General features: G+C 46.6%; 2 protein-coding genes across 4 annotated transcripts in view; both read left to right on the top strand.

The window, feature by feature from the left end:
* prrc2a (proline-rich coiled-coil 2A) overlaps positions 1-16828 on the top strand; it is a 28686-nt gene extending 11858 nt beyond the window's left edge. Inside the window, 10 exon segments of the mRNA XM_048229278.1 lie at positions 3716-3818; positions 5144-5339; positions 5775-5867; positions 6056-6605; positions 7921-8213; positions 9289-9598; positions 10053-10129; positions 10132-10289; positions 10687-12934; positions 12936-16828. Of these exon segments, the coding sequence (XP_048085235.1) occupies positions 3716-3818; positions 5144-5339; positions 5775-5867; positions 6056-6605; positions 7921-8213; positions 9289-9598; positions 10053-10129; positions 10132-10289; positions 10687-12934; positions 12936-13796 (4889 nt within the window). The 3' untranslated portion in view covers positions 13797-16828.
* Positions 16829-18228: 1400 nt separating this feature from the next.
* On the top strand, positions 18229-23646 carry csnk2b (casein kinase 2, beta polypeptide). 3 transcript variants are annotated; one of them, XM_048230489.1, is made up of 7 exons: positions 18229-18328; positions 18990-19070; positions 19312-19414; positions 19741-19856; positions 20163-20238; positions 20597-20786; positions 22097-23646. In XM_048230489.1, the coding sequence occupies exons 2-7, from the start codon at positions 18999-19001 to the stop codon at positions 22185-22187; spliced, it is 648 nt and encodes a 215-aa protein (XP_048086446.1). In that variant the 5' UTR covers positions 18229-18328; positions 18990-18998; the 3' UTR covers positions 22188-23646. The 3 variants fall into 3 exon arrangements, with proteins under 3 accessions (XP_048086446.1, XP_048086444.1, XP_048086445.1); XM_048230487.1 differs by having other exon boundaries at positions 19312-19426; XM_048230488.1 differs by lacking the exon at positions 18229-18328 and adding an exon at positions 18533-18661 and having other exon boundaries at positions 19312-19426.
* The last annotated feature ends 670 nt before the right edge of the window (positions 23647-24316 follow it).

Below are 24316 nucleotides of genomic sequence, written 5' to 3'. Positions count from 1 at the left end.
GGTCGTGTGCCCTGCTGTTAATTTCCGGATTTCCCTATGGTCTCCGTGGTAAACGCTATAATGCTTTGATCTGTAGGTAAGTGAAGTCTGCACTGATGCAGACTCACAAAAGGGCTCGGTAAGTGTGTACTCAAACCCTCAAGCCCTTTGAAATGCAGCATTGGGATAGCCGTAAGCCCTTACAAGTTTTACGAGAACGCGCAGCAAAGTCCGTGAGTCTGAGTCCGGACTTTGGGATTGAGCCAGAGCGTCTCAATGAGCCCAAGGATTAAAGTTCTCCATCGTACGACGGATTTCCGTCAATTTGATTTTAGAAATGTCATATTTGAGATTGATGCAGATCCAATGAGAAAAAAATAATAGGAGGGGGGGGGCTATCACCTTTTTTCTTTTCCTTTTTTTATTGCAACTACAAATATTAGGTCCTATGAATTAATGTGTGTGATGGTAAATGTTTAAAGACCTAATAGTGTTCTTGAGAACTTTCTGTGTCTCAATCAGTGACCTCTCAAGAAGATACGTCAGCCATGAGTTTCGCTTTGTTTATGTTGTAGCTGCACGCTTGTCTCATTGCCCTGGGGCGTTTGCTTAAAAAAAAGAACACGTCTGGAGGACTAACGGTCTAAAAGTTGGATTATAGTGACACGATGGAGACAGCTGATGAGGTTGCCCAATCTGTTTAACGTTTTTGGATATGATATTGTGAGCTCTATGTGCGAATTCAGAGAAGCGTAGGCTCTTTCCGTGCATCAATGTAGACAATTTCTTACTATCGCGAACTCTTGTCAGGGGAGGTCATTCATTTTGGGTGTCACCTATGACTTGAACAGATAGCCTGCTATGTCACCCGATGTAGGCCTACTATTATTGTTACAGTTTTTAATCAATGCAACCAACATTATGTGTAAAGCTACGCAATATAAAACGTAGCCTATGCAATTTATTATCCCGTCTGTTATGAAATGTACAACAATGTTTATCACAATTTGCGACGGAAGGTATATATAATATTGTCATCATCGCGAACTGTTGAGTAAGGGGGTCAGTAGTGTTTGTGACGCACAGACAGCCTTGTAGCCTATTTTGCTTAGGCCTCACTTTTAACAACAGCAGGTTGTGAGTGTATGTTGACAAAAAATAACCATGCAATTAAAATAGTCAACTTAAAAAACTTTGCTATTATTAATCTATAGCACAAAACCATAACCAGTAGGCCTACCAGAACCTCGCATATTAGCGTCATGATTTGTGTCGTCTATTTGGCAAGGCCACTAGCTGTCATTGATGCGTTGTTGATAAAGGAAGGCAGGTGCCAAAAGTTAAAAAAAAATTAATGAGATGATAGGCTGTTGGAAACAGGGAGAACTAAGCCATGGTGTAAAGAAATTAAAGTGCCAGGGGGTTTGCTTTTGCGCGGTTTGCTGCAAGAAAATTGTTTATGGATGCAATAGGAAAGCGTTTTATGCACGTAAACAATCAGAAGACCGCCAAAAGGTAAACGCTCAGTGCACTTCAGGACATCTCACCTACCTGGTGCAACTATAGCCACCACGACAGAGGTAGGCTACGTTTATCTTAGGCTGACCGTTTTTTGCGCTCAGAAAGTAGGCTACGATGTTCTTTCATAGCCAACACAACCTGTCCCCTCACCATATCGCAACCAATTGTCAACCTTATACAATCTGTTGCTGAAGACAAAAGCGCCAGACCTCCTGCATGAGCACACACAGTATTGCTGCTCATTGGAAAACTGAGTTGTCTGTAAATGAGGCAACAAATGGAAATATAAACAATATCTAGAATGTTCTGATTCGTTACTTTGATGAGGAAATGGGAAGTCTTGCAAACTTGATTTTATAGATTTTACTTGGTGATGAATTGCATATTAACAAGAAAAAAAATCTCCCCTTTAAACACTTTTGGCCTGAATTAATTAAATAAGAGTGTAAGTTTCTACAATATTGCTGCAGTAGAAAACAACAGCAATGGTTAATCAGCAATGGTCAGGGACAGGGTAGGCCATGGCCGTCGGAGCCCCTTGCATTGGCCGGGAGGCCCCTTTGAAAATCAGAGGTTTACAGGCCACGGTGGCCTTGGTGCCCCGTGCTTTCAATATTCTGCTTTGGCGTCCGACTAATAGCGATTTTTATTTAGCCTATGGCCTGTCAAAATAATAATTAATTCACAGCAAATTAATTTAGTCTTTTACGCCAGTGGAGAAAGTGACAGCGCAAGAAAGAAAGTGCGTTCAAATTCACCCATTCTTCTCAGTTGAACAACTCGCTTAAGTAGCCTATTCATCACACAGACATCACAAGTATCACATGAAAGAGCTTTTCTCAGATTTTAAAACGATGTTAGCTGATAATTGCTGTGTTGAACGGTTCTTGAGAAAAAAGTAAATAATATAATTCAATTTAATCATACATTCTACTGAAGGTTTTAAGGCCCCATGATCTCCCTACCCATTCATCTCGTGGAATACTTCCACCTAACCCTTCTTTTTAACACATGACAAACCATATATCAGAATAAACAGCAGACCTTACCGAACACAAAAGTGTAAAGCAGTCCCCTGTACAGTTAGCCATTCCAGAGTAATCTAGTTTTGAATTTGCAGTACATTTTCGACATGCATGGATGTCTCCAAATTTGGGCTTTAAGTTTTACAATGTGTTTAAATTGTTCCACATGATTTCATAACGGGCCAAATACAAAATAAATGTTACAAATATCGCCTATATTGGTAAATCATAGGACAGCTGACTAAGAGTTTGTGAAAGTAGCCTTAATGATCACAAAATGCTAAGCATGCATCTAGGCTATTCGAGTTTCTTAAAGCTGAGCTGTGCTTAAATTGTTCAATACATGATTTCATAACAGGCCAAATATAAAATAAATGTTATAGTATATAGCCTAGATATCTGCAAATATTAGATGATCAGATGATTTACAGTTCTATGTAATATGTCATGTTTCATGTTTTTGTAATGTTTCATACAGTGATGCAGGTCTACTGCAGTGAATAGGCTAAATACAACTTTGATCCTTTTTATAGCCTACTACTGTATAGTTAACTTTTGGCCTTGGTGCCCTGACATGTGGCCTTTGTGCCCCCCACCAAATATGCCCAACTGAAGGCCAAGTGGCCTTGCCCCCAGAATGGTGAAATTCCAAGCCTGGTCAGGGATGGTACTGAAATATTGTTTTGTTCATCAGGAAAACTCAATCTCAATTCGCCTTATTCACATGGCGGCTAAAATGAGGCTACAGGGTACACAAACCATAGGATTGTTATGTTCTATGCATTCAACTGTAGGTGGCATTAGTAAGTGTACCCTGTAGCCTCGTTTTGGTTTAAACAATGGCCGCCGTGTGAATAAGGCGAATACTCCCTTTACTTTGCTGTTTGCATCTTTTTGTACATTATAAACCAATAGGTCGCGACCGCAAAAGGGGTGCTATCTCTATAGGTAGGTATAAACAACGGATGACTAATGGCCTAAAAAAGTTCAGTCAAACGATTTCTTTTCACTTTAATCCCTGTGAGCCGGAGATAGACTAGCCAAATATCCGCAGACAGATGATCAGATAAGGGTTGTTCTGGGATGTGGTTGAGAAGCAGTGTGTCTGTCAGCCCAGTTTCAGCGTTTGCTCATTTTTTTTTTTTTTTTTTTACTTTCTCCTGAACGCCTGCGTGTGCTTCTGTCCGTAGGGGCTCATGAGGAGATTGACTACTCCGCCAAGCTGAAGTTCAGCGATGACGAAGGAGAGGAGGATGGTGAAGAGGAGAGAAGCGAGAGCAGGAATGGCACTCGGTAAGAAGACTGCAGTGTGTTTCTGTGCTTCAGCTGGTGGAACAATATGGTGACCATGACATTCCCATTTTCAATTCCCATGACTACACATGGGCCTGGCGATTAAATATTTACCCATACTGGTTACCCGCTAGCATAAATATTTACTTTACCCAAATGATTACCTGCTGGTATAAATAATTACCTTACCCATACTGATTACCTGCTGGTATAAATAACTACCTTACCCATACTGATTTATCCGCTAGCATAAATATTTACCTTACCCATACTGATTATCCGCTAGCATAAATATTTACATTACCCATACTGGTTACCCGCTAGCATAAATATTTACCTTACCCATACTGATTATCCGCTAGCATAAATATTTACCTTACCCAACTGATTACCTGCTGGTATAAATAATTACCTTACCCATACTGATTACCTGCTGGTATAAATATTTACCTTACCCATACTGATTACCCGCTGCTATAAATATTTACCTTACCCATACTGATTACCCGCTGGTATAAAACTCTGTTTGTAATTGTAAACGGAAATATTGTAATGTAGCTCTCGAGCTTAGTCAGTCTATGTCAGTCAAAAAGCTTTGACAAACTTGTAATTTACAGTAACATGGACTAAATGTAACCTGGATTAAATGATTTTGACATGCTGCATTCTGTAATGATATTGCAATGGTAGTGCTGTCACTTTCATATTAAAGCTAAAATGAACTCTGTGATCATGCAAAAGTAAGACAAATTTCTACCATGACCAGATGGGCCTGATGGTCTTAATCAGTCTTAATCAGTGCCATCCCAACTAAACCTCTTCAAGACCAAACTGCTGGTCTTCCCAGCCAAATAAGCTATACATCACATCATCATAATCATCATCAAATTTGACTCATCTCTTGCTCCTATGAGATTTGCGAGAAAGTTGGGTGTCATGATGGCGACCACGTTGCCGGTCTTCCAGTCGTGCTGCATCGTACTATTCAGTAAAAAAAAAACCGAGTGTACCGAACCTAACAGGCCACCCAGCTCTTGGTACAGACCATGGTCATCTCTCGCCTCGACTACTGTAACGCCCTTCTAACAGGCCTCCTGGATTGTGTGTTGAAACCACTACAGGTGGTCCAGAACATGACTGTGTGAAAGTGTCATGGCACATTTGTTTTTTTAATCAACCAAAAACGGCATGTTACCTTGCTGTTCATTGAGCTCCACTGGCTACTCGTAGCCGCCTGCATCAAATTCAAGTCACTAATGCTTTGAAAGCATCTGCTAAATGAATACATAGAAACGTAATGGCCTCCGTTTGTCCACTCCCCACAGAGAGCCACAGCAGCAGCGTGCTCAGGACGGCTCTGCCCCGACCTCACGCTCCCGAGCGTCCGACAGTGGAGGGGACTCCCACCGCACACCCCCAGCCTCTGCTGCAGACAGCCCCACACCCCCCTCCAGCAAGCCAGCCTGGGCCGAGGAGGGAGGTGGCAGCTGGGCCGGACAGGGCAACACCGGACCCTACCAGGTACACCATGTGTGTGTGTGTGTGTGTGTGTGTGTGTGTGTGCGCGTGCGCGCATGGGAGTTTGTATCTGTGTGTGTGAGCACTTTTGTGTGTGTCTGTGTACGTAAAGACTTCCTTCTCTTGAAGCTTAACACGTTTGAAAGGCAGTTGAACTGTACTGACTGGTCTTGGTGTGTTTACTCACGTTGTGCAGTGCTATAAAGACTGATGCAATGCTATAAAGACTGGTGGAGGCCTTCACCGTTCAGTCACCTCCTTCCCTCCAGTACCGCCTCTGCAGATATATATATATATCAGTGGTCTAGGTGGTTGGGTAGTGCATGAGGTCCATGCAGGCAGGACTCCAGGTGTTCTCTACTGGTACAACAGCAGAGCAGCGCAGCAGAGCAGAGCGCCCCCTGACTGCGGCTGACGGTACTGTGTACCTGTGTGCAGGGCCGTAGGTCTGGACTGGGTGGCCCTCGGGAGCAGCCCTCCCCCCCACCAGGGCCTCTCCTCGGACAGGGGCCTTACTCCTACTACCGACAGGTACATGGGGGAACTTGGCGCCCAGACTCGCACGGCATTGGCTCCCATTGACTCATTTGACTCAAAGCATGCCCCATCTTATCCAGCCACTCTTCCCATCCAGCATGACCGCCAGAACAAAATGCTGTTTGACTTTGGTTGTCATGGAGAGAATGTTACCCTGACTGTGTCCTCTTTGTCACACGCAGGACCGCTCGTCCAATCAGACAGGCCCTCCAGGTCCTGTCCCCCTGGTGGCCCAGAAGTCCCCAGGTGCTCATCAAGGCAGCGGTAGTAGCGGCGGTGGCCCCACTCCTCCGCCCCCCTCTGGCGGGCTCCTGCCCCAGCCGGGGGCGGGTGAAGACGAGGACGAGACGTGGCGCCAGCGGCGGAAACAGTCCTCCTCGGAGATCTCAGCCGCCGTGGAGCGCGCCCGTCGCCGCCGCGAGGAAGAGGAGAGGCGCATGGAGGAAGAGCGCCGGGCGGCGTGCGCCGAGAAGCTCAAGCGGCTCGACCAGAAGCAGCAGCAGCAACAGCAGCAGACTGTCAAGCCGGACGGCTCAGTTGCGGCCCCCGCTGCCCCTGCCAGTAGCCCCAGCCCCAGCCCCTCACTCTCTGCCTCCTCGCCCAATGTCAGTCAGCCCCCCTCGCCCTGCGTGGACCCCGAGGAGCCCCCGCTGTCCTCTGTACAGGCCGGCTCCACTGCCGGCAGTAACCGACAGAGGGCCGGCAGCAGCAGCAGCTACGACTCCAACACAGGTTAGGCGACACACCACAGCACAGTAAAATGCTATCAGATCAGCTGTAAACCGAATGCTTTTAGAGTGTATACCTACCTGATTTTAGAGTTGATTTTGCTCTTCAGCTGGTGGAACAATATGGTTATCGCTCAAAACAGGGCTTAAAATTCATTTTTCAAAATGGGGGGGAATTCTCCCCTTAGGTTATTCATGTAGGGGGGATTTACACAATTTGGGGGGGGGTCGATTCTGGGGTCGATTCACGGTGTTTGATTTTGGGGCCCCCACCACCCTGACGTCATCAGTAATATATACTGTAGTGGGATCATTCACAACAGTGGACATCCTAGATTCTGCTTGACTCTCTCCACACACACAAACACACACTGAAAATGATAGCTTATGTGATATGTTTCTATCATATATTTTTTAATTCATATAGAGTGTATTTATTTAATAATGCATTTTTTTAAAGTATAGCATTTTACTAGTAATTACTATAGTAGCTAAACATATTTAGTAATTTGAATGCCTCATATTGACGCGTTTAACCTATAACACTTAGGCATATCTTTAATGTGGGTGTGTAGGTCCAATTGAGTGCACATTGGTGATGAGTAGGTGTAATTCAGTGCCTGTCACTTTAAGAAAATACCTGAGAGTAATTCTATGGAGTAATTAGCCCCTTCAACCTGACGGTTTTAGGCTGTATTCGCTAGTGAATAAAAGTTGTGCATAGTGCGGTATGTGTATGCAAATCATTATGTTTTCTATGTCATTAGATACAATAAAATGTTCAAAAACTAACATGTCGAAGACAATCTTTCTGGGATCAAGTGTTGACGGACCTGAGCTAGCAGGATAGTTACCAAGGAGCTCTTTCCAGATGAAAAAGTTTGCCATGGTAGCAGAGCCTATTTGCGTAAAGCATAAAGTGGTTCTCTCTCTCTCTCTCTGTCTGTCTGTGTGTGTGCTGCGTCTGCATGAGGCTATGTTCAATTCAACTCGGTAGTTGATCAGTCCGGTCAATAGCACGCATTCACGCCAATTTAATGATTAGGCTATATTAACGCCATCAGACAGGCTGTAAAAGTGTATGGAATTTCTCGCATTATGATGGCTAGAGTTGCGGGACTTGAACAAATTATCGCCAATACCGCCAATCCAAGAGTGAAATTTAAGCCCTGCAAAAGTAGTGGACATAAGACGTAAGAACATAAACTATTTGTCTATAAATATATGTTTTTTGAAAGGAAGGAGTTTATATAAAGAATATATGGTTATAATATTTCAATGCCTCAATATCATAATGATGCCACTTGTGTCTTCTCCAGAGAGCCAGCCGGGTCCTCCACCACCAGTGTCCCAGCAGCAGCAACAACCGCAGCAACAACCACAGCTGCCTCCACAGAAGCTTCTGGAGGTCGCTGGGCCTGTGGACAGCAAAGAGGACTCCCAGGGTGTACCTCACGTCCGCAGTGGAAGAAGTGGAGGAGGAGGAGGAGAGGATTCTGGGAAGGTGGAAAGCATGGGGGGTGGTGCAGGTCGGCAGCCCAGCGGTCCGCCTGGTCAGGGCTACTCTAAATACCAGAAGTCGCTGCCACCTCGCTTCCAGAGGCAGCAGCAGGTACGTCCACGGCACAATTGCAGCAGCACTTCTGCTTTTTATCCTTTATTCAGACAGGACAATAAAGGCAGATGAGGGGGTTAGACACCAAGTTCTGGAATGGTTTGGGTTTAAATTTGGGTGCCCAAATCTCCCTGTAGGCCACATGTGTTTATTAATATTAATAATAATAATAATCATAATAATAATAGGCCCCAGCCGTGGCGCAACTGGCTGGGGCACCTGCACTGTACGCCAGCGACCCGGGTTCGATTCCCGCCCCGTGGTCCTTTCCGGATCCCACCCCAACTCTCTCTCCCTCTCACTTCCTGTCATTCTCAACTGTCCTATCAAATTAAAGGCATAAAAAGCCCAAAAAATATATACTTAAAAAAAAAATACAAAAAATAATAAGCTTTATTTGTATAGCACCTTTCATACATAAATTGTTATAATACAAAAAAATAATAATAAATAAAACAAAAGAATGGCAACATAAGGATGCCAACTGTACCGTTTGCATCAGGGCTACCTACACTCTTTTTCTTGCTTTGGTCTTTTTTAATATTTATGCAACAGTACAGTGGAGTAAAAGATGTTAAGAGAAACGATGAACAATCTTGTCCAAGGGCATCTGCTGTTTTCAAAAAGCATTATAATGCTGGTGATTTGTTGCTCCAAAATGGTAACATATTTCACAACAAAAACAGTTTAGTCTCACTCTAATGGAGGCATTTTGGAAATGGATTTGTACAGAGATCAGATGAAGACATCTAATAGCTTAATGGAGATGGGAATCATCCCTCTAAGCTCTGTTCCAGTGTTTCTGCTGCATTGCAGATGGCTTAGGCAACAGTGTGCTTTAATCTTCTGACATTACCCAGGGAGTTACGTAACCTTGTTGGCAAACAGACAAGAGAACCATGTAAGAGATGAAGAGAGTTACCGAGGCCCGTTTAAATTATGCATGATGGACACGCTGCCAGATATTGTTTCTACCCCCAAAACCCGGGCGATGGGAGACAAAAGCAGAGTGTGTGTGTGTGTGTGTGTGTGTGTTTTCACTCTTCCTTTCTTCTCTCCTGGCCGCTCCCAGGAGCAGCTCATGAAACAGCAGCAGCAGTGGCAGCAGCAGCAGCAGCACAGCCAGGCTTCCCAGGGCCAGCTGCAGTCTCAGCAGCAGGCTCCGCCACAGGGCCCCGGGGCCCAAGGGAACGCGCCACAGGGCGGCCCCAAGCAGACCGGCCCGCCGCTCTACCAGCCCGGCTCCATGGGCCGACCCCACGCGCCGCCCCTGCCCATGAACTTTGACCCCCGCTGGATGATGATGCCCTACATGGACCCCAGGATGATGCAGGGCCGCCCCCCGCCCATGGACTACTACCCGCCCAACATGCACCCTTCTGGTGGGTGCACATAACTGTTGTCCCATCGCGTGCAAAACTGACCTACATATCGCCACACAATACATGCAAATCTGTGCACACAATGCTAGCATTTGTTGGATGTAGAGTCTGCACTCTTGACTTTCATGAGATGTTAACATGGCTTTCATGCATCAGTTGAAATTAATATTTTGTGGAATGCTTGAACATAATCCTATTTGTAATGCCTGCCATTGCAAAAATAGATGCTGTGGTGGCAAGAAAACTCTCTTGAATCATTGTGATTTCTGACTTGTGATTTCTGATCAGCATAACAAATCATTGACCCTCTGAATAGATGCATCCTTGGCTTCCAGTTGTCTTGATGTGAGGGTGTCCCACAGTGATGAATGACTGTTTACCTTTGTTGTCTCTTCTAAAAAGTTAGCTGGAGATGATATGTGTTCTAACATTTGAATTGGGTTCCTTGTCACAGGGCTCATGGGGCGAGAGCGTTCCGACTCCGGAGGTTCTGGGTCGGACCAGTTTGACCAGCAGCAGCAGCAGCAGCATGGGGACCCCCTCATCCCCACCGCGGGACACCCCCCATGGATCCGAAGCTGGCCTGGGGGCCCGAGGTGTTCCCCGTTGGAGGAGAAGGCCGAGGACTCAGCTCCCCGCTGAGGCAGAAGCAGGCCCTGGATGAGGAGGACAACATGGGCAAGGGGCCAAGGTAAGAGCCACTCCAGTCAGGATGTCCTCTCATGCATACCTGATGAAGCCTGTGAAAGGGGCTTGACAAAGTGCCGGCTCTGCCATCTGAATGTATTACATTACAGCCTTTTAATCCTGGACTAGATTAGATGGATTTTGTTGCATGATATCCATCGTGTTGTGGTTATGTTTTAAAAGGATTTAAATCAGTTGGAAACCACAGAACATTATGACAATGTAGCCAAGATATTATTATGCTTCAGGACTTATTATAAGATATGATCCACTTGTCCCTGATTGTTTTGCATGGATAAACAACAAGGCAAGGCCAGGTTATATAGCACATCATACACACAGAGGCACTCTGTGGAAACGCAGTAGTGAAAATGTGTTGTCCTCCTTACCTTCTCTTGCAGGAGTGACACTCCTCCCGTCCGAGGCAGGGATGGCGGATCTGGCCCGATACAGCAGCCTGGCATCTCCCCCAACTCTCCCTCTGGCTCGTCCAATCAGACGCCGCCACCCGTGGGCTCCCAGGTTGGCGGACCCCACCATCAGCCCTTCATGGGGGGCCGAGGAAACTACAGCGGCTTCCCCGACGGTGGATCCCGAATGGCTGCGCACCAGCAGCAGCAGCAGAGGGGTAACAGTGGAGGGTCCCTCCACGGCTTCGGTCACCAGGACGAGGGGCCCCCTCGTGGGGGTCAGCAGCAGGGTCAGATCTGGGGCGCTCCGCACCCCCACTACGACCGCAACGGCCGCACAGACCTCTCCCCTCTGGAGAACAGTGGCCACCTCCAGCAGCAGCAGCAGCAGCACCATCACCACCACCCCGGGCATCACCCGCACTTCTCCCTGTACCCCCACAAGCAGGAGAACGGGCGCGGTGAGCGCGAGCGTGTAGGGGAGCCCAAGAAGAGCAACCCCTCACCCCCGCTCCACCAGCCGTCCCTCTCCTCCTCCTGCTCCTCCTCATCCTCGTCATCCTCTGCCAGGGAGGACGGCAGTGGGAAGCAGCAGCAGCAGCCCCAACAGCAACCCCAGCATCAGCAACCGCAGGCCCCACAACCAGAGCATGACGCCACGGTTGGGCATGGCAGCAGCGGCGGTGGTGGTGGAGGTGGCGGTGGCCGGAAAGGGGATAAGATGCCCCCCAACGCCCACTTCTCTCAGTCCCAGCATGCTCAGCAACCGCAGCAGCACCCCAAAGGCGGCCAGCGTGGCCGCGACCACAAGACTGAGACGCAGTGGGGCCCGCGACCAGGAAGCAGCGCACCGGGCGGAGGAGGTTCCCAGCACGGCAGAAAGGGAAACGCTGGACCGGGCGCCAACGTGGGAGGGGAGCACTCGGCAAACGCTTCCGCCGACAGCAAGTCATCTGCGCAGGGAGGGGGCGCCAACTTTAACAAGAGGGCAGGCCCGATCAAGAGGCCAGTGCTAAAGGAGATGAAGAGGGAGGGCGGAGAAGGAGAAGGCGGGGAGAAGACCGCTGTAGGATCGGGGAAAGAGAAGGAGCAAGATGGCGGCCCGTTAGCAAACAAGCAGGATCCAGCCACCAACTCTCAGACGTCATCCACCAACTCCGGCAAGGATGAATCTGGCCCAGGCGGCAAGCCCAGGAACGGTGGCGGCAAGGAGCGAGCACCTGGAGGCAAGGGCCCCAAAGATGGCGACGGCTCGGCCCCCGGCCAGGGCGGCTCCGCTCCGCCCTCCAGGAGGGACCGCGAGCGCTCACATGAGGGAGTCGGCGGGCCCGCCACGTTCCACCCCTCCGCCTCCAGGGGCAGTCGGGCGACCCGTGCCCGTGGTGAATTCTATGGACGCGGACGTGGGTACCGGGGCTCCTACGCAGGCGGCGGTGGCGGTGGCGGCGGCAGCAGGGGCCGAGCAGGCGGCAGGAGCAGCCGGGACTTCCGGGCGTCGGCCAACAGCGGCTACCACCAGGAATATAACAAAAACGATGGGCCGCGCGGCGGCGGCAGACATGGGCAGCTGAGCTCTCAGCACAACCCGGCGCGCGCCCGCAACCGCAGCGAGACGCGCAGCGAAGGCTCCGAGTACGAGGAGATCCCCAAACGCAGGAGGCAGCGCGGGTCCGAGACGGGCAGCGAGAGTGGCGCCAGCGAGCACTCGGAGAAGGATGAGCAGCAGCAGCGCAAGCCCAGCGCCAAGAACGGCACCGGCCCCGAGAATGCAGTGTCCAGCGGCGGGCAGTCAGCCCCACCCAGGGGCTCACAGGCACGGGTGTTCACCCCGCGAGGAGTGCCCTCCCGTAGGGGCCGGGGAGGAGGAGGCGCCGGAGGAGGCATCTACCGCAGCGGTGGTGGAGGAGGGGGAGGCATGGCCGGAGGTCACCGCTCGGCCTCTGGGTCGGCATCCTCTCACAGCTGGTCTGCCAAGTCCTCGGCGACCGTCCGCAAGCAGCAGGCCCCTGCCAACCCCTCACCCCCTAAAGACTCAGGTCGCACCAGTGGGGGAGACAAGAAGGAGAAAGCCGGTGGTGGTGGAGGTGAGAACCAGTCTCAGAGCCAGGCCGCTAACCCGGCTCAGTCAGGGCAGGCTGCCACCGCGGTGCCCCCTCCGCAGAGCTCCACCGAGAACGGAGGTGTCGTGGGACAACCTCCGTCGGCCAACCCCGCCACCAACTCCACAGGGACCCCTGCCGCAGTCGCTCCCGGGTCAGGACGGCCGTGGAACGTTCCCACCGCGGAACTTTGAGCGCCCACCCCGACGCCGTCGCCACGGTCGCTCGCAGCATCAGCAGGACAAGCCACCCCGTTTCCGCCGGCTCAAGCAGGAGAGGGAGAACGCCGCACGCATCAACGGCAGCACGGGACAACACCGCTCCTCCTCGCCTGCTGAGACAGATGGCCCCGGCAACCCCAATGCCGCCGTTCCCAATGCTAACCACAACTCCACAACCACCAACGCCACCACCAACAACAGCGGCAGTGGCCATGTTGGGGGTAGTGGTGGTGGCAGCGGCAGCAATCTGAACTTAAACAGCCACCACCACCATCACTACAACCAGAGCAACGCGTCCCAGAATCACCCACAGCACCGACACAACCACAACCCGGCCGGGGGCGCCAAGTCCCCCGACGTCTCCAACCAGAACTCGGACCACGCCAACGAGGAGTGGGAGACCGCCTCGGAGAGCAGTGACTTCACAGAGTTCCGCGAGCGAGAGGCAGGAGGCGGCGGCGGCAAGTCATACCCCTCCCACCACCACCAGCACCACCACCAGCACCACCCTCCAGGGCGCGGTGGAGGAGGTGGCGGTGGCGAGCGAGACCTGTCCTCCAAAGAGGCGGCCGGAAACAAGAGGAGCTTCTCCAGCCAGCGGCCCGGCATGGATCGGCAGAACCGGCGTGTTGGCGCCGGCGGTGGCGGTGGAGGAAGAGGCCCCCGGGGGCCGCCCGGCGGTGGTGGTGGAGGAGGCGGAGGCATGGGTGGGGCGGGCAACGGAGGAGCCAGTCGCGGCGAGAGGCGCGGCAACTGGCCCTCCCCTAAAAACAGGAAGTAATTTTCTTTTCTTTTTGTTACTTTTGTTTTGTTTTGGAGAATTTTTGGAAACATTTCAAATGCATCCTGTGTCTCTTCCCCTTTCCTACCCTGAAATCTTTCTGCCCCTTTTTCGTTTCCATCAACTCACTGTTGTTTTCTTTCCTCAACCCTAACATGCTAGCACATTATTGTACAATACATAGTGACGGAGACCGTGTACTTACTCATTCTTGAACCCTACCTGCCCCTTCTCTGTGTTGCTTTCTCTCTCACTGCTGTCTCCCCCCAACCCTTTTGTAGATCCATGCTCTGCTCCCCCTCTCCCCCACCCCCTACAGCAATCACCCCACCCCAGCCTACCCCTCTCTGGCCTGGCTCTTGATTAGATTTTACAGACACTTCATTTTAAAACTCGAGCATCTGTTGACTGAAGCTACAAACGTTCAAACGAGATCCACAACAGTCGCACGTTTGCATTTAACAAGCACAAGATTGCATTGAACCCAGTCCAGTGAGGTGCCGAGCCCGTGTCGGAGGGAGGTGGCTGGACAAGGCTCAGTTCAGATACACGAAGACGGGGTCAAAGGCCACAATGAACTTTTGTATTGTTACCACAGGGTGGATGGACTGAGGTCATCAAACTAGCAGGGGAGTGGGTGGGGGGTGCAGACCTGCCGATTTCTTTCTCTACAAGAGTGGTTGGGAAATGGAGGTTACCGTTTTATCGTGAACAATTGTACCATAGGCCTGTTTTGTTTGTCTCCCCTCATGTTGTGGGGAATTCTTTAATATTTTTTTCTTCCTACCCTCCTGTGTTCATTGTTCTTTTTCTTTCCACCCTTAGAAGAGTTAGGGCTGTGTACTTATTTCTCTTCTTTTCTGCAAGGCAGATCATTTATTAAAAAACACCTTTTTATACAAACCCAGCCCTTTCTCGCCGTTATTTTTCTTTTTGTTTTGGGTCTTTCAACAAGTACATCATTACTTACTGTGACTACCAACCCCACAAAGAACTACTGCTCACTTCCCCACTCACACTGATTCTGTCTCTAACATCAACGTCCTTGCTGCTCTGTCCTACAAATATACGGTGTGATTTCCTCTTTTTAGGGTTTGGGGGAGACTCCTCCGGTGTTATCTGTTTTGACTGATGAAGCCTGTTTTTGTTTATTTTTGTTTTGTTTTTGTTTGCCAGCCTCAGCGTAGCACTCTAGTTTTCTTGACACAAACATTTGAGTACACTTTCATTCAACGAGGAAATGTCTTGTCCTCGAGCAATGGCATGCAAAAAAAGGTGACTGAATTGATGGCTTAAAAAGGCTTTAAGAGGTTTTTTTTTTCCCTCTCTCAAAACTCATTTCCGTTTTTTTTTTTTTTCAGTCTCTTGAAATCTCCATCTCTTTTTTTTTTTTCTTTTTTTTTTTTTTTTTTTGTCTTCGGAGAATGGGTCTTGAGTATTCCTGTCAATATTGTTATGATTAGATACATGCACAGTAATTTGTTATCCATAACAGCTTAATAGTAAGCACTCCTAGAATAAAGCAAACTGTTATGGTGTTTCTTTGGGGGGGATGGGGTCCTCCCTGCCCCTCTAACCCTCTCTCTCTCTCTCCCCCTGCCCCTCTCCCCCTTAATGCATGCCCTCACAATGTTGGATAGTGCAGCAGGTGTCATAACCCCTCTCTGCAGGGGCCAGAGAACTGCTGGCCACTGTTGCTGTTGTTGAGTGTTTTTGGCTCTGCCGTTGTGTACATATAATACGGGAGGAGGAGGAGGTGGCGGCTCTCTGCTTGGGTGGTGCGGCTCCTGCCATAAGTGTCTACAGGGTGAACAAAACAGCTCTGTTTAAAAAAAACAAACAAAAAACTTTCCACTAAGTGTTTCATATTCCATAGTCTTCAACTTCATGGGCCTGCTGTGGAAGTCCAGCAGATGTGAAAGTTCTATATATATATATTATATATCCTCAAAACTGACCCTTTCTGTTCTTTTCCTTTATTGATGAAATTTGCTTACTTTCCTGTGAGTGTTACGGAGCTGTTCAAGGGACGTTGATGAAACCCAAATGTTGACAAAAAACACTGACAAACTTCTACACGGTAACTCCGCCTTAGGGCTCAGCTCAGAGGATTTCCAAAGTCTAAAAGGGCATCATAAACAATTGAGAATACATTTTTTTTTCTTTGTTCCTCAAAATTGTATCAATATCACACTGCTGTAAGTTGGGGTTTGTCTGTGTACTGGAGCTTCTGTGACGTCGAGTAGGGTTTACGAATGAGTGTGCGCATGGGCAGTTTTCTCAACTCGTGTGACGTTCCCCCCCTCGTCAAGGCAGAGGTCGTATGCGACACGTTTAAAAATGTTCTTTTGTTTCTGCCATATTAGGATACAATTGTACCACTCACCTTTGCATACATTCACGTATATACATTGAAGTGTGTGTATATGTTTATCCAAATGAAGTACTTGCAGTGGGGTAACTTAGCCAATTGTTTGGTCATCAAGGATTCCCCCCTCATTTTATACATTACGGATAAAATACAAAATGGGGTGGGTATCTATTTTCCTTTTTAACACTGTTTTACCCATGCATGAACACATCTATGGATGCAGCAGCTTAAGGAGCCTGTCATACATTGGTAGCCATATTACTCGGGGTGGGGTGGGGGGCTCTTAACTGATTCCTTCATCCCTCGTTAACTTTTATCTATTGACGTGGTCATATTGTATGTACCCATGTTTAAATAAAAAAGTAAAATAAAATAAAAATGTATTCCTTGAAATACTCCAAGATTGTACTATATTTCCAGCATTACCAAGGTACCCTGGAGTGGTTGAAGCTGTTAGGCTATAACTGGTTTATTATTGGAACCGTAATATACACACATGTATGTATATTGGTATGTATCGAAGTTTGTCTACCCCAACTTACATTCCCACAAACAAATGTTGCCATTTTAAGTTCAAGGGAGCAATGTACAAGCAGAGAAGTGTCTTATTATAATAAAAGTATACAAAGAAAAAAGTTAATAAATTTTTGTTTTACTGGAAGAACTGGTGTGGTTTGTTTCATTGGGCTATGGGGTGTGGTCAGATTAAAGTTGATAATCATTATTATCAACTTTACGAAACACCGGGGCACATGAAATTTGGTGGGTATGTAGCCCCACTAGACTTTTATGGAAAAATTTTGTTTGGTCCCCGGGGGCCACTCCCCCCGCGCTGGGCCCCCCGAAACCCAAAAAATGCAGTTTTTCCTAAATACAGTAACTACCTGAACCGTGGCCCTGAGGATGACTTGGCCCGTTAAAATGTATGAGTCTAGCGACGCATTTCATGAAGGCCCATTAAGACATGTCAGTTATTTGCACCACTGGTTAGATGTAAAACTAGCCTGGCGAGCCAGACCCACATTAAATTGTAGGGTCTGGGCACTCACCGTTCGCAGTGCTCAGTCCGAGGGGCGGGATAATCAGTTGTCTTTCAAATTCCCTCTGCACGCAATAGGACGCAATAGGATATTTGTTTTCAAGTAGCAGGGAATTCAAGCCAAACCGTTGCAACTCTGCCATCAATCATTATGTTAAGCCCAAGATTTCAATGTCTTGATTAAGTTTCGATTTCTGGAGCTCACAAGCCAACGGAGAGTTGCTAGACTAGCTAGGGGCGCGTCTACATTTCTAGGCTAATGTAAAACTGCATTTCGTTTCAGACTACTGGTACTTAATCTGTGCATTGACAATAAAGTATCACATGTACTAAAGATGACTTCTCTTATGTAGAAGAAGAAACATTCACAAAAAATCCATCCATCCAAAAATGACCTTTCTTTTTGATAGCTGTTGAAAACTGCATGCACTGACAGAGATGTTTTTGTTTATTCATAATAAATAAATAATAATAAATAATACACATTATGCTGATACCTTCTGCTTTCCCCAAATACAATGTAGCCTACAGGTGTAAGTGACCTTTCATCAATCCAGTTGCAATGGATGAACTGTGATGAACTGCCCTACTTGTGATTGTTTAGAGAAGGTTTTATACCAATGCTACAACTTTTTTGGCTATTCTACAATCTATTCACCTTTGCAGCGCCAGTAGGCTACTTTCTGTGCAGCCGCACACACACACACAGGCATGCCAAACAAGCATACACAAAAGTTTCAAGAGTGGGGGATGGAGTAAAAGATGGAGACAAATTGATTAGTGTGATTTATTTTCGCGGAACGGATGTACAGGACTGAGCGGCGGTCATATTTTGTACCGCTATGCGGTACATCTAGCTATTAAAGTGCAATAATTAGGGTTCTTATAAAGAAATATGTTTAATGTGTTACTGTAACCTATATATTGCTACATCCACAAAAAGTAGTGGTCATATAATACATCAAGCCACGTTAAACCTTTTTTTTTTTAAACTACAAGTCCCATAGACCTAAAAAGGAGTGTCGTGGCTCATCTTTTGTGCGTCATCTTGTGCTAAAGGCGAAAATCGCCAATCACTTTTACTAGCCTGTAACAGCAAACGGATACCGGGAGAACCGGGAGGTACGAATTGGATTCATTTATTAAATTGTATTAGTTTGTATAGTATATTTAACTGTTCTTATAAATGTTAACCAAACGTTGAATTTGTCAACGTGTTGTAAAATTGAGGAGCCTGGTGGAGAAATATTTTGCGGCCTACTTCACCGTGCGCCATATTGGATATTTAGCTATCCAGCTAACTCTGTAGAGCAGTTTAGGGCGTATAAATTGAACATCCTATCGTAAAGTGCTAATTTTGTAGCCTCTAGTTAGTAGTTTGCATTTTGTTGTTGGGGTTAATATAGTAAATTGTGGTTATTTAATGGCTATCACATCTACCTGACTTGATGAAAGGTAGCTAACGTTATTGCTTAAGCTTTTCGGAAGCGAGGCTAATTTAGCTAGATAAGCTATGATGGCTAGCTACTTGCTTAAATGTTCAATCAACAACGATGTCTAACTCTTAGTCGAAAATGTATGTTTTAACGATGATCTTATTTCATGTTCTTCTTCTTGGTTTTATTTTTTAGTAATTGAACGGCTATTTGATGAGTAACAGATAATCTCATTTCGTAGGGAATGTTAGTGGTCATGGTAGTAGGCTACCAACAGCATTTGTGTGACTAGGCTTGGTGTCTGTTTAGGTTTATTCACAATATACGGTATGTTTTCGCCCCCTCAGTTTTCCAAAATGAGCAGTTCAGAGGAAGTGTCATGGATCTCCTGGTTCTGTGGACTACGGGGAAACGAATTCTTCTGCGAGGTAAATGTCACCCATAGCATAACGTTACCTGCCCAGTGCCTGTGGATATACTACTGCCACTGTCAAGACCGCAACATTTCTAATTTCTAACCGTGCCTGACGTTACCGTTAAATGCAGTAATTTTCCTGACTAGCTTCATTCCACTGTGCACAGCGAATATATTCTGTGTGTTTTTACATTCGTAAGAATCATCAGAGAATAAGGAAGTTGTCTCACATTTGCTCTCTCTCCTTCATGCAGGTTGATGAAGACTACATTCAGGATAAATTCAACTTGACAGGACTCAATGAACAGGTTCCACATTACAGGCAGGCTCTCGATATGATTTTGGACCTGGAGCCAGGTAAGGGCAGAGGTCTGATGTAGTACTTTGCTTCTTCTTCTTCTTGTGTGTATGTCAAATGAGGCCAGGCCTATGTGTTTGTGCATTCAGTTTGCTTTGTAAGATTTGTATCTCTCATCCCACTGTGTATGTGTTCGGTGTATGTACTAGATACACAAATAAACTTTACACCGATCAGTACTGGGGTATTTAACAACTCTCATTCTGAATTCTTGTTTTCTCGATTGTTTTCTTTAGTTGCAGAAATATTGCAGGCTATTGTTTAGTGTACAATAGCCCTAAAATGGATTGTGTGCAAACTTTTTTTCTCCTCGTTCTTGTTGCAGATGAGGAGCTGGAGGACAACCCTAACCAGAGTGACCTGATCGAGCAGGCAGCTGAGATGCTGTACGGTCTGATCCATGCGCGCTACATCCTCACCAACCGTGGCATCGCCCAAATGGTGGGTCTTTCTTTCTGTCTTTCCCTCCCTTCCACTCTTCCTTCTACTTTTTCTTTCTTTTCCTTCCTATCTTTCTTTCTGTCTGTCTGTCTGTCTCTCATTCATTCTTTTGGTTTCCCTTTCTGTCTGTCACTTTCTTTTTCAACCCCCTCTCTTTCCCTCCCTCTCTTTCTTCCTTTCTTCATTTCTTTCTTTCTTCCTCAGTACCTCAGTCATTCTCATTGTGCCTCAGCAGCACACATACAGATGCCACATTTATAAAATGGCTTAACCTTTTGTCCATAATGATTTCCTTTGTGCTTGCAGCTGGAAAAGTACCAGCAGGGAGACTTTGGCTACTGCCCCAGAGTCTACTGTGAGAATCAGCCCATGCTGCCCATAGGTGAGTGCCCACCACCCACAGTCTGTTTACAGTTTTTTTTGTGATGTATACATGGTAAAACCTTAACTTCTTTAATGTTACCCACCTCTTTCAGTTAAAAAAAAAAAATGATTCATTCCTGAGAACTAATATGCAAACTTCCCTCAATATTAGCTTTGTAATGGCACTGCACCTTATTTGCTTTATAATGCATAGGAATTCTAGTTGGCACATTTTCAGGCAACAGGTTTTAACCTTTGTGTATGTGCAGGTTGTGTGTGTGAGCGTTCTTTGTGTGTGTGTGAGCATTCTGCGTGTGTGTGTGTGTAAATGCTTCGTTGTGTGCATTGATTGATCTCTTCCCCCTTTCACACCCCAGGCCTTTCTGACATCCCTGGAGAGGCCATGGTGAAGCTCTACTGTCCCAAGTGCATGGATGTGTACACGCCCAAGTCCTCCCGGCACCACCACACGGACGGGGCCTACTTTGGCACAGGCTTCCCCCACATGCTCTTCATGGTGCACCCCGAGTACCGGCCCAAGAGACCTGCCAACCAGTTTGTGCCCAGGTTCGTTTTCGTATTGACAGACAATAATTCTGGGCCCCCTGAAAATGTATAGTATTATTGGGTGGGCTCTCTGTGTGTGTGTGTGTGTGTGTGTGTGTGTGCGCGTGTGTGCATTTATACCTACGTGTGTTAGAAATGTGTATATTTTGTTTTTGGTGCTTTCCAGAGGATCTGGTGCTATATCTCCTCAGAGTCGCAGTCTAATGTCCTTTGCAGTCTATTTCTACACCAAAGCTGCTATGCTTTTTAGCAGAATCTCAGCTAGTCAATAATTGCTCTTAGGCCCTCATGGGCCAGTTTCCCGTACATGGATTAAGCCATGCCCTGGACAGAAACACTTTTTTCCATGGAGATTCTATTGACGTTTCCGATTTTGGTCTCGGACTGGGCTTAATAAACTGTGTATGGGGAAACTTGCCCCAAGTGTGCCACCTGCCTTCTAACTATTGGAGAGCATGAATAGTGTGATCGTTTATGCCTGTGAAGTAGGGTGATTAATCAATAGCGATAGTTTATTGCTGTGAAATGGGGTGATTAATCAATATCTAATTGCAATTATGGCTTGTAATGATTAGGAAAACAACATAGGTGAGACACCGATTTGCTTGTTTTAATGTTATAAATCCAGCGCCCCCTTTCGATTTACAGTGGTAACTGTTGTATAGATTATATTTTACACACACACACATACTATTGCATGAATAATATTTCTAAAGTTTGTTTTGATAATGAATGGTGTTTCTACAATCAATAACTAATCTAATCCTGTTAACTAATCCTGATCTCAATATTTAAAAATAATGGACCTTATGCAGTCTTTAGTCAGCAAATTACGATGTAGAAGGATTTATGTGTTAATTGTTATACTTGGGCAAACAAGATATTCAGTGTCGGAGTGAACATAGGAGCATAGAAACATAGGTGCACACAGAATATAACCGAAAATGCTAACATATGCTAACAAATGCTAACGCTCCACCATAAATGAATGCGCTGGCTAAAGAGCCTTCTGTGCATAAGGTCCATTGTAATAATGGCACACAGCAGCTCTAGTGTGGAGAAGTGGACAGCAAATAAAATCGGCAAGTGTTAGGACTGTTCTAACACCTGTTGTATGCATACTGTAGTTCCATGACTGCTTGCCCTTGGTTTTTTTATCTGCTGTGTGAGAATCCACATAGCTCAGTTTACTTCAGCTAATAATTAGTTTTTAAGACTTCATGCTCACATATTTCAGCCTGTCTTGTACAGTCAGATACGATCACTCTATTAAACTGACTGGTATCTCTTGTACTCTTTTCCTCTCCCAGGCTCTATGGCTTTAAGATCCATCCAATGGCTTACCAGTTGCAGCTGCAAGCCGCCTCCAGCTTCAAGAGTCCAGTCAAAGCCATCCGCTAGGACCCCATCCCAGGGGAATGGATGGAGGAGAAGGAGAGGGCGAGGGGGGGGTAATTATCAATGATGGAGAGGAGGGGGTGGTGTACCTCAGTTACCACACAACACACACACACACACACACCCACCCACCACTGCGAGGGCAGAAAATAAATGTTTTGTTTTAGACTTAGTGACCTTGAGAGAAGACATTAAAGTATCAAGAGTGTGTGTTCTATATATAAAAACTGGATGGATGGCTTAAAAAAGAAAAATCAAGTTCTCTTCTCTTGTCACATGCACACATGCTCATACACCTCGTGTACACACACACACACACACACACACACACACACACACATAGTGTGAGAAGGGGAGAGGATATCCCACTGTTTTGAATATTTGCTCTCCTGTCCGTGGTCATGGCAAACCCTTTTTTGTTTTAAACCAGGATGTTACATTTGAAGTGCAGACTTCAGCTTCAGTAGTGTTTCAGTATTGTCTCCCATTCTAGTGAGCAACCCCCTTACCCACGACTCGTTTTCATACTATGGCGTAGAAAGGTCCCTCGGGTTTGTGTCCCGAGCCTCTTGCGCAGCTGTTCCCCAGCACTTTGCGGTTGAAACAAGCGGAGCCCACAGGTGACCGGTGAAGGCACCAGGCCTGACACGGGGCAGTCTTGTGCCTCTCTCTGTCGCTCGTCACTGTTTTCATAGCAGGAAAACAGATGGCTTTTTGGGTCGACTCTTAAATGGTCATTTGCATGGCATCCTTTGACGTTTCACAGTTGCGCTGCTCAAACCACCCAGTCTTAAATTGCCTTAAGTGCAGTCAGTGGAAGCCCTCGGGTGCATAGAAGGGTCACAGTGTGTGTGTTAGGACTGGAAGGCAGAGGCTGTGTGTGTGTTGGTTCTTGGCTCTGTTGCAGCGACTCTGCAGGGCTGAACTGTTGGCCCTTGTATTGTACTGCTAATGTCTCTTGTGACGGCTGGAAGTGTTTGGGGGACATCTGGAATGGCGACGTGTTCACACAACCCCCCTCCCCCTTTCTCTTTCTCACAAGCAAACATACACACAAACAAACAAACACACACACTCATGTTTATCAGGCACGCACAAGCACTGATTCATGTTGGTGGTTCCTCTGCCTCCAGTAGAACAATTTATGTGAGATGCGCAACGACATGCCTCCATGGTGACATTTTGTGTTCCTCTTCTCTGTGTGTGTGTTTTTCTGACTTCCTACTCAGAGTGCATCAGATGTTATTTGTGTGGTAGGCCAGATGTACCCAGCTTTCTAAGTTTTTGAAAGAAATTACACATACGACGGACGGATGGAGTGGACTGTAATTATTGTTAGTTTTAAAATTGTTTTTTTTTTTTTTTTTTTTTTTTTTTTTCTGGGTTCTTTTTTTGCTGCTGTTAAAAAGAGGAACCAGGGTTCAAATTTCACAATAAACATTTTTTTTCCTAACAAGTCTGACATCGGAATATCATGTTTGCATCTGTACTGTACTGTTGTAATAGAATCTTGCTTCAAAGTAAAAAAAAAACATGGGTGTATTGGTGGGCTTACGTTTCTCTTAAAATAAGGGCTTCAAGCTCATGTTGATATACTGATTTGGAGTGCTTTACATTGCATTTGCATCTAAGTATTAGACGGGGGAAAAAAAGAAAATTATAATAAATATATATCAAAATAAACCACTTCAGAAAGCTGAAGTATTTTCACACAAGAAGCTACTCAAACTTTAGCAATGCTTTCGAGTTTCACCATTCCCCTTCCCGGAAACTGAATACATGTGCCCTCTTAAACTACGCTTCTTGACATCCACACGACCCTGCACCTGCTGGCTGATGCAAGGCACAGGCAGTTTGGCACGTAATGCAATCGCACACACCGGAATGTTCATTTGTCACTTTGTCACACGTGTGCTGTAGGAATGTCTGCGAGTGAGTGAGAACGGAGGTTAGTGCCTGGTGGGTTGATCTCAGCCATGATATTTGTGTTCTTGTACGCCGCATGTGTTAGTGTAGCGCTGGGTCTGCAGCTGCAGTTTGGCAGTATGAGTTTATGAAAACGTGACCTGGGATGTATTTGGAGCAGTGGCAGTAATGACGTTTTGTGATAGAAACAGATAGAATGGCAGTTC

Source organism: Alosa alosa, chromosome 20, assembly GCF_017589495.1.
Source record: "Alosa alosa isolate M-15738 ecotype Scorff River chromosome 20, AALO_Geno_1.1, whole genome shotgun sequence".
Lineage (NCBI taxonomy): Eukaryota > Metazoa > Chordata > Actinopteri > Clupeiformes > Clupeidae > Alosa > Alosa alosa.
Note: the sequence above shows the minus strand (reverse complement) of the source record. Positions and strands in the feature narration are given on the sequence as shown.

What these genes read in the sequence shown, in the direction of transcription:
- csnk2b (XM_048230487.1), top strand. Translation starts at nt 18,999, where the DNA reads ATGAGCAGTTCAGAGGAAGTGTCATGGATCTCCTGGTTCTGTGGACTA. An exon ending in GAAACGAATTCTTCTGCGAG is followed by an intron (nt 19,071 to 19,311) that starts GTAAATGTCACC and finishes TCCTTCATGCAG; the next exon opens with GTTGATGAAGACTACATTCA. An exon ending in TCAGCCCATGCTGCCCATAG is followed by an intron (nt 20,239 to 20,596) that starts GTGAGTGCCCAC and finishes TTCACACCCCAG; the next exon opens with GCCTTTCTGACATCCCTGGA.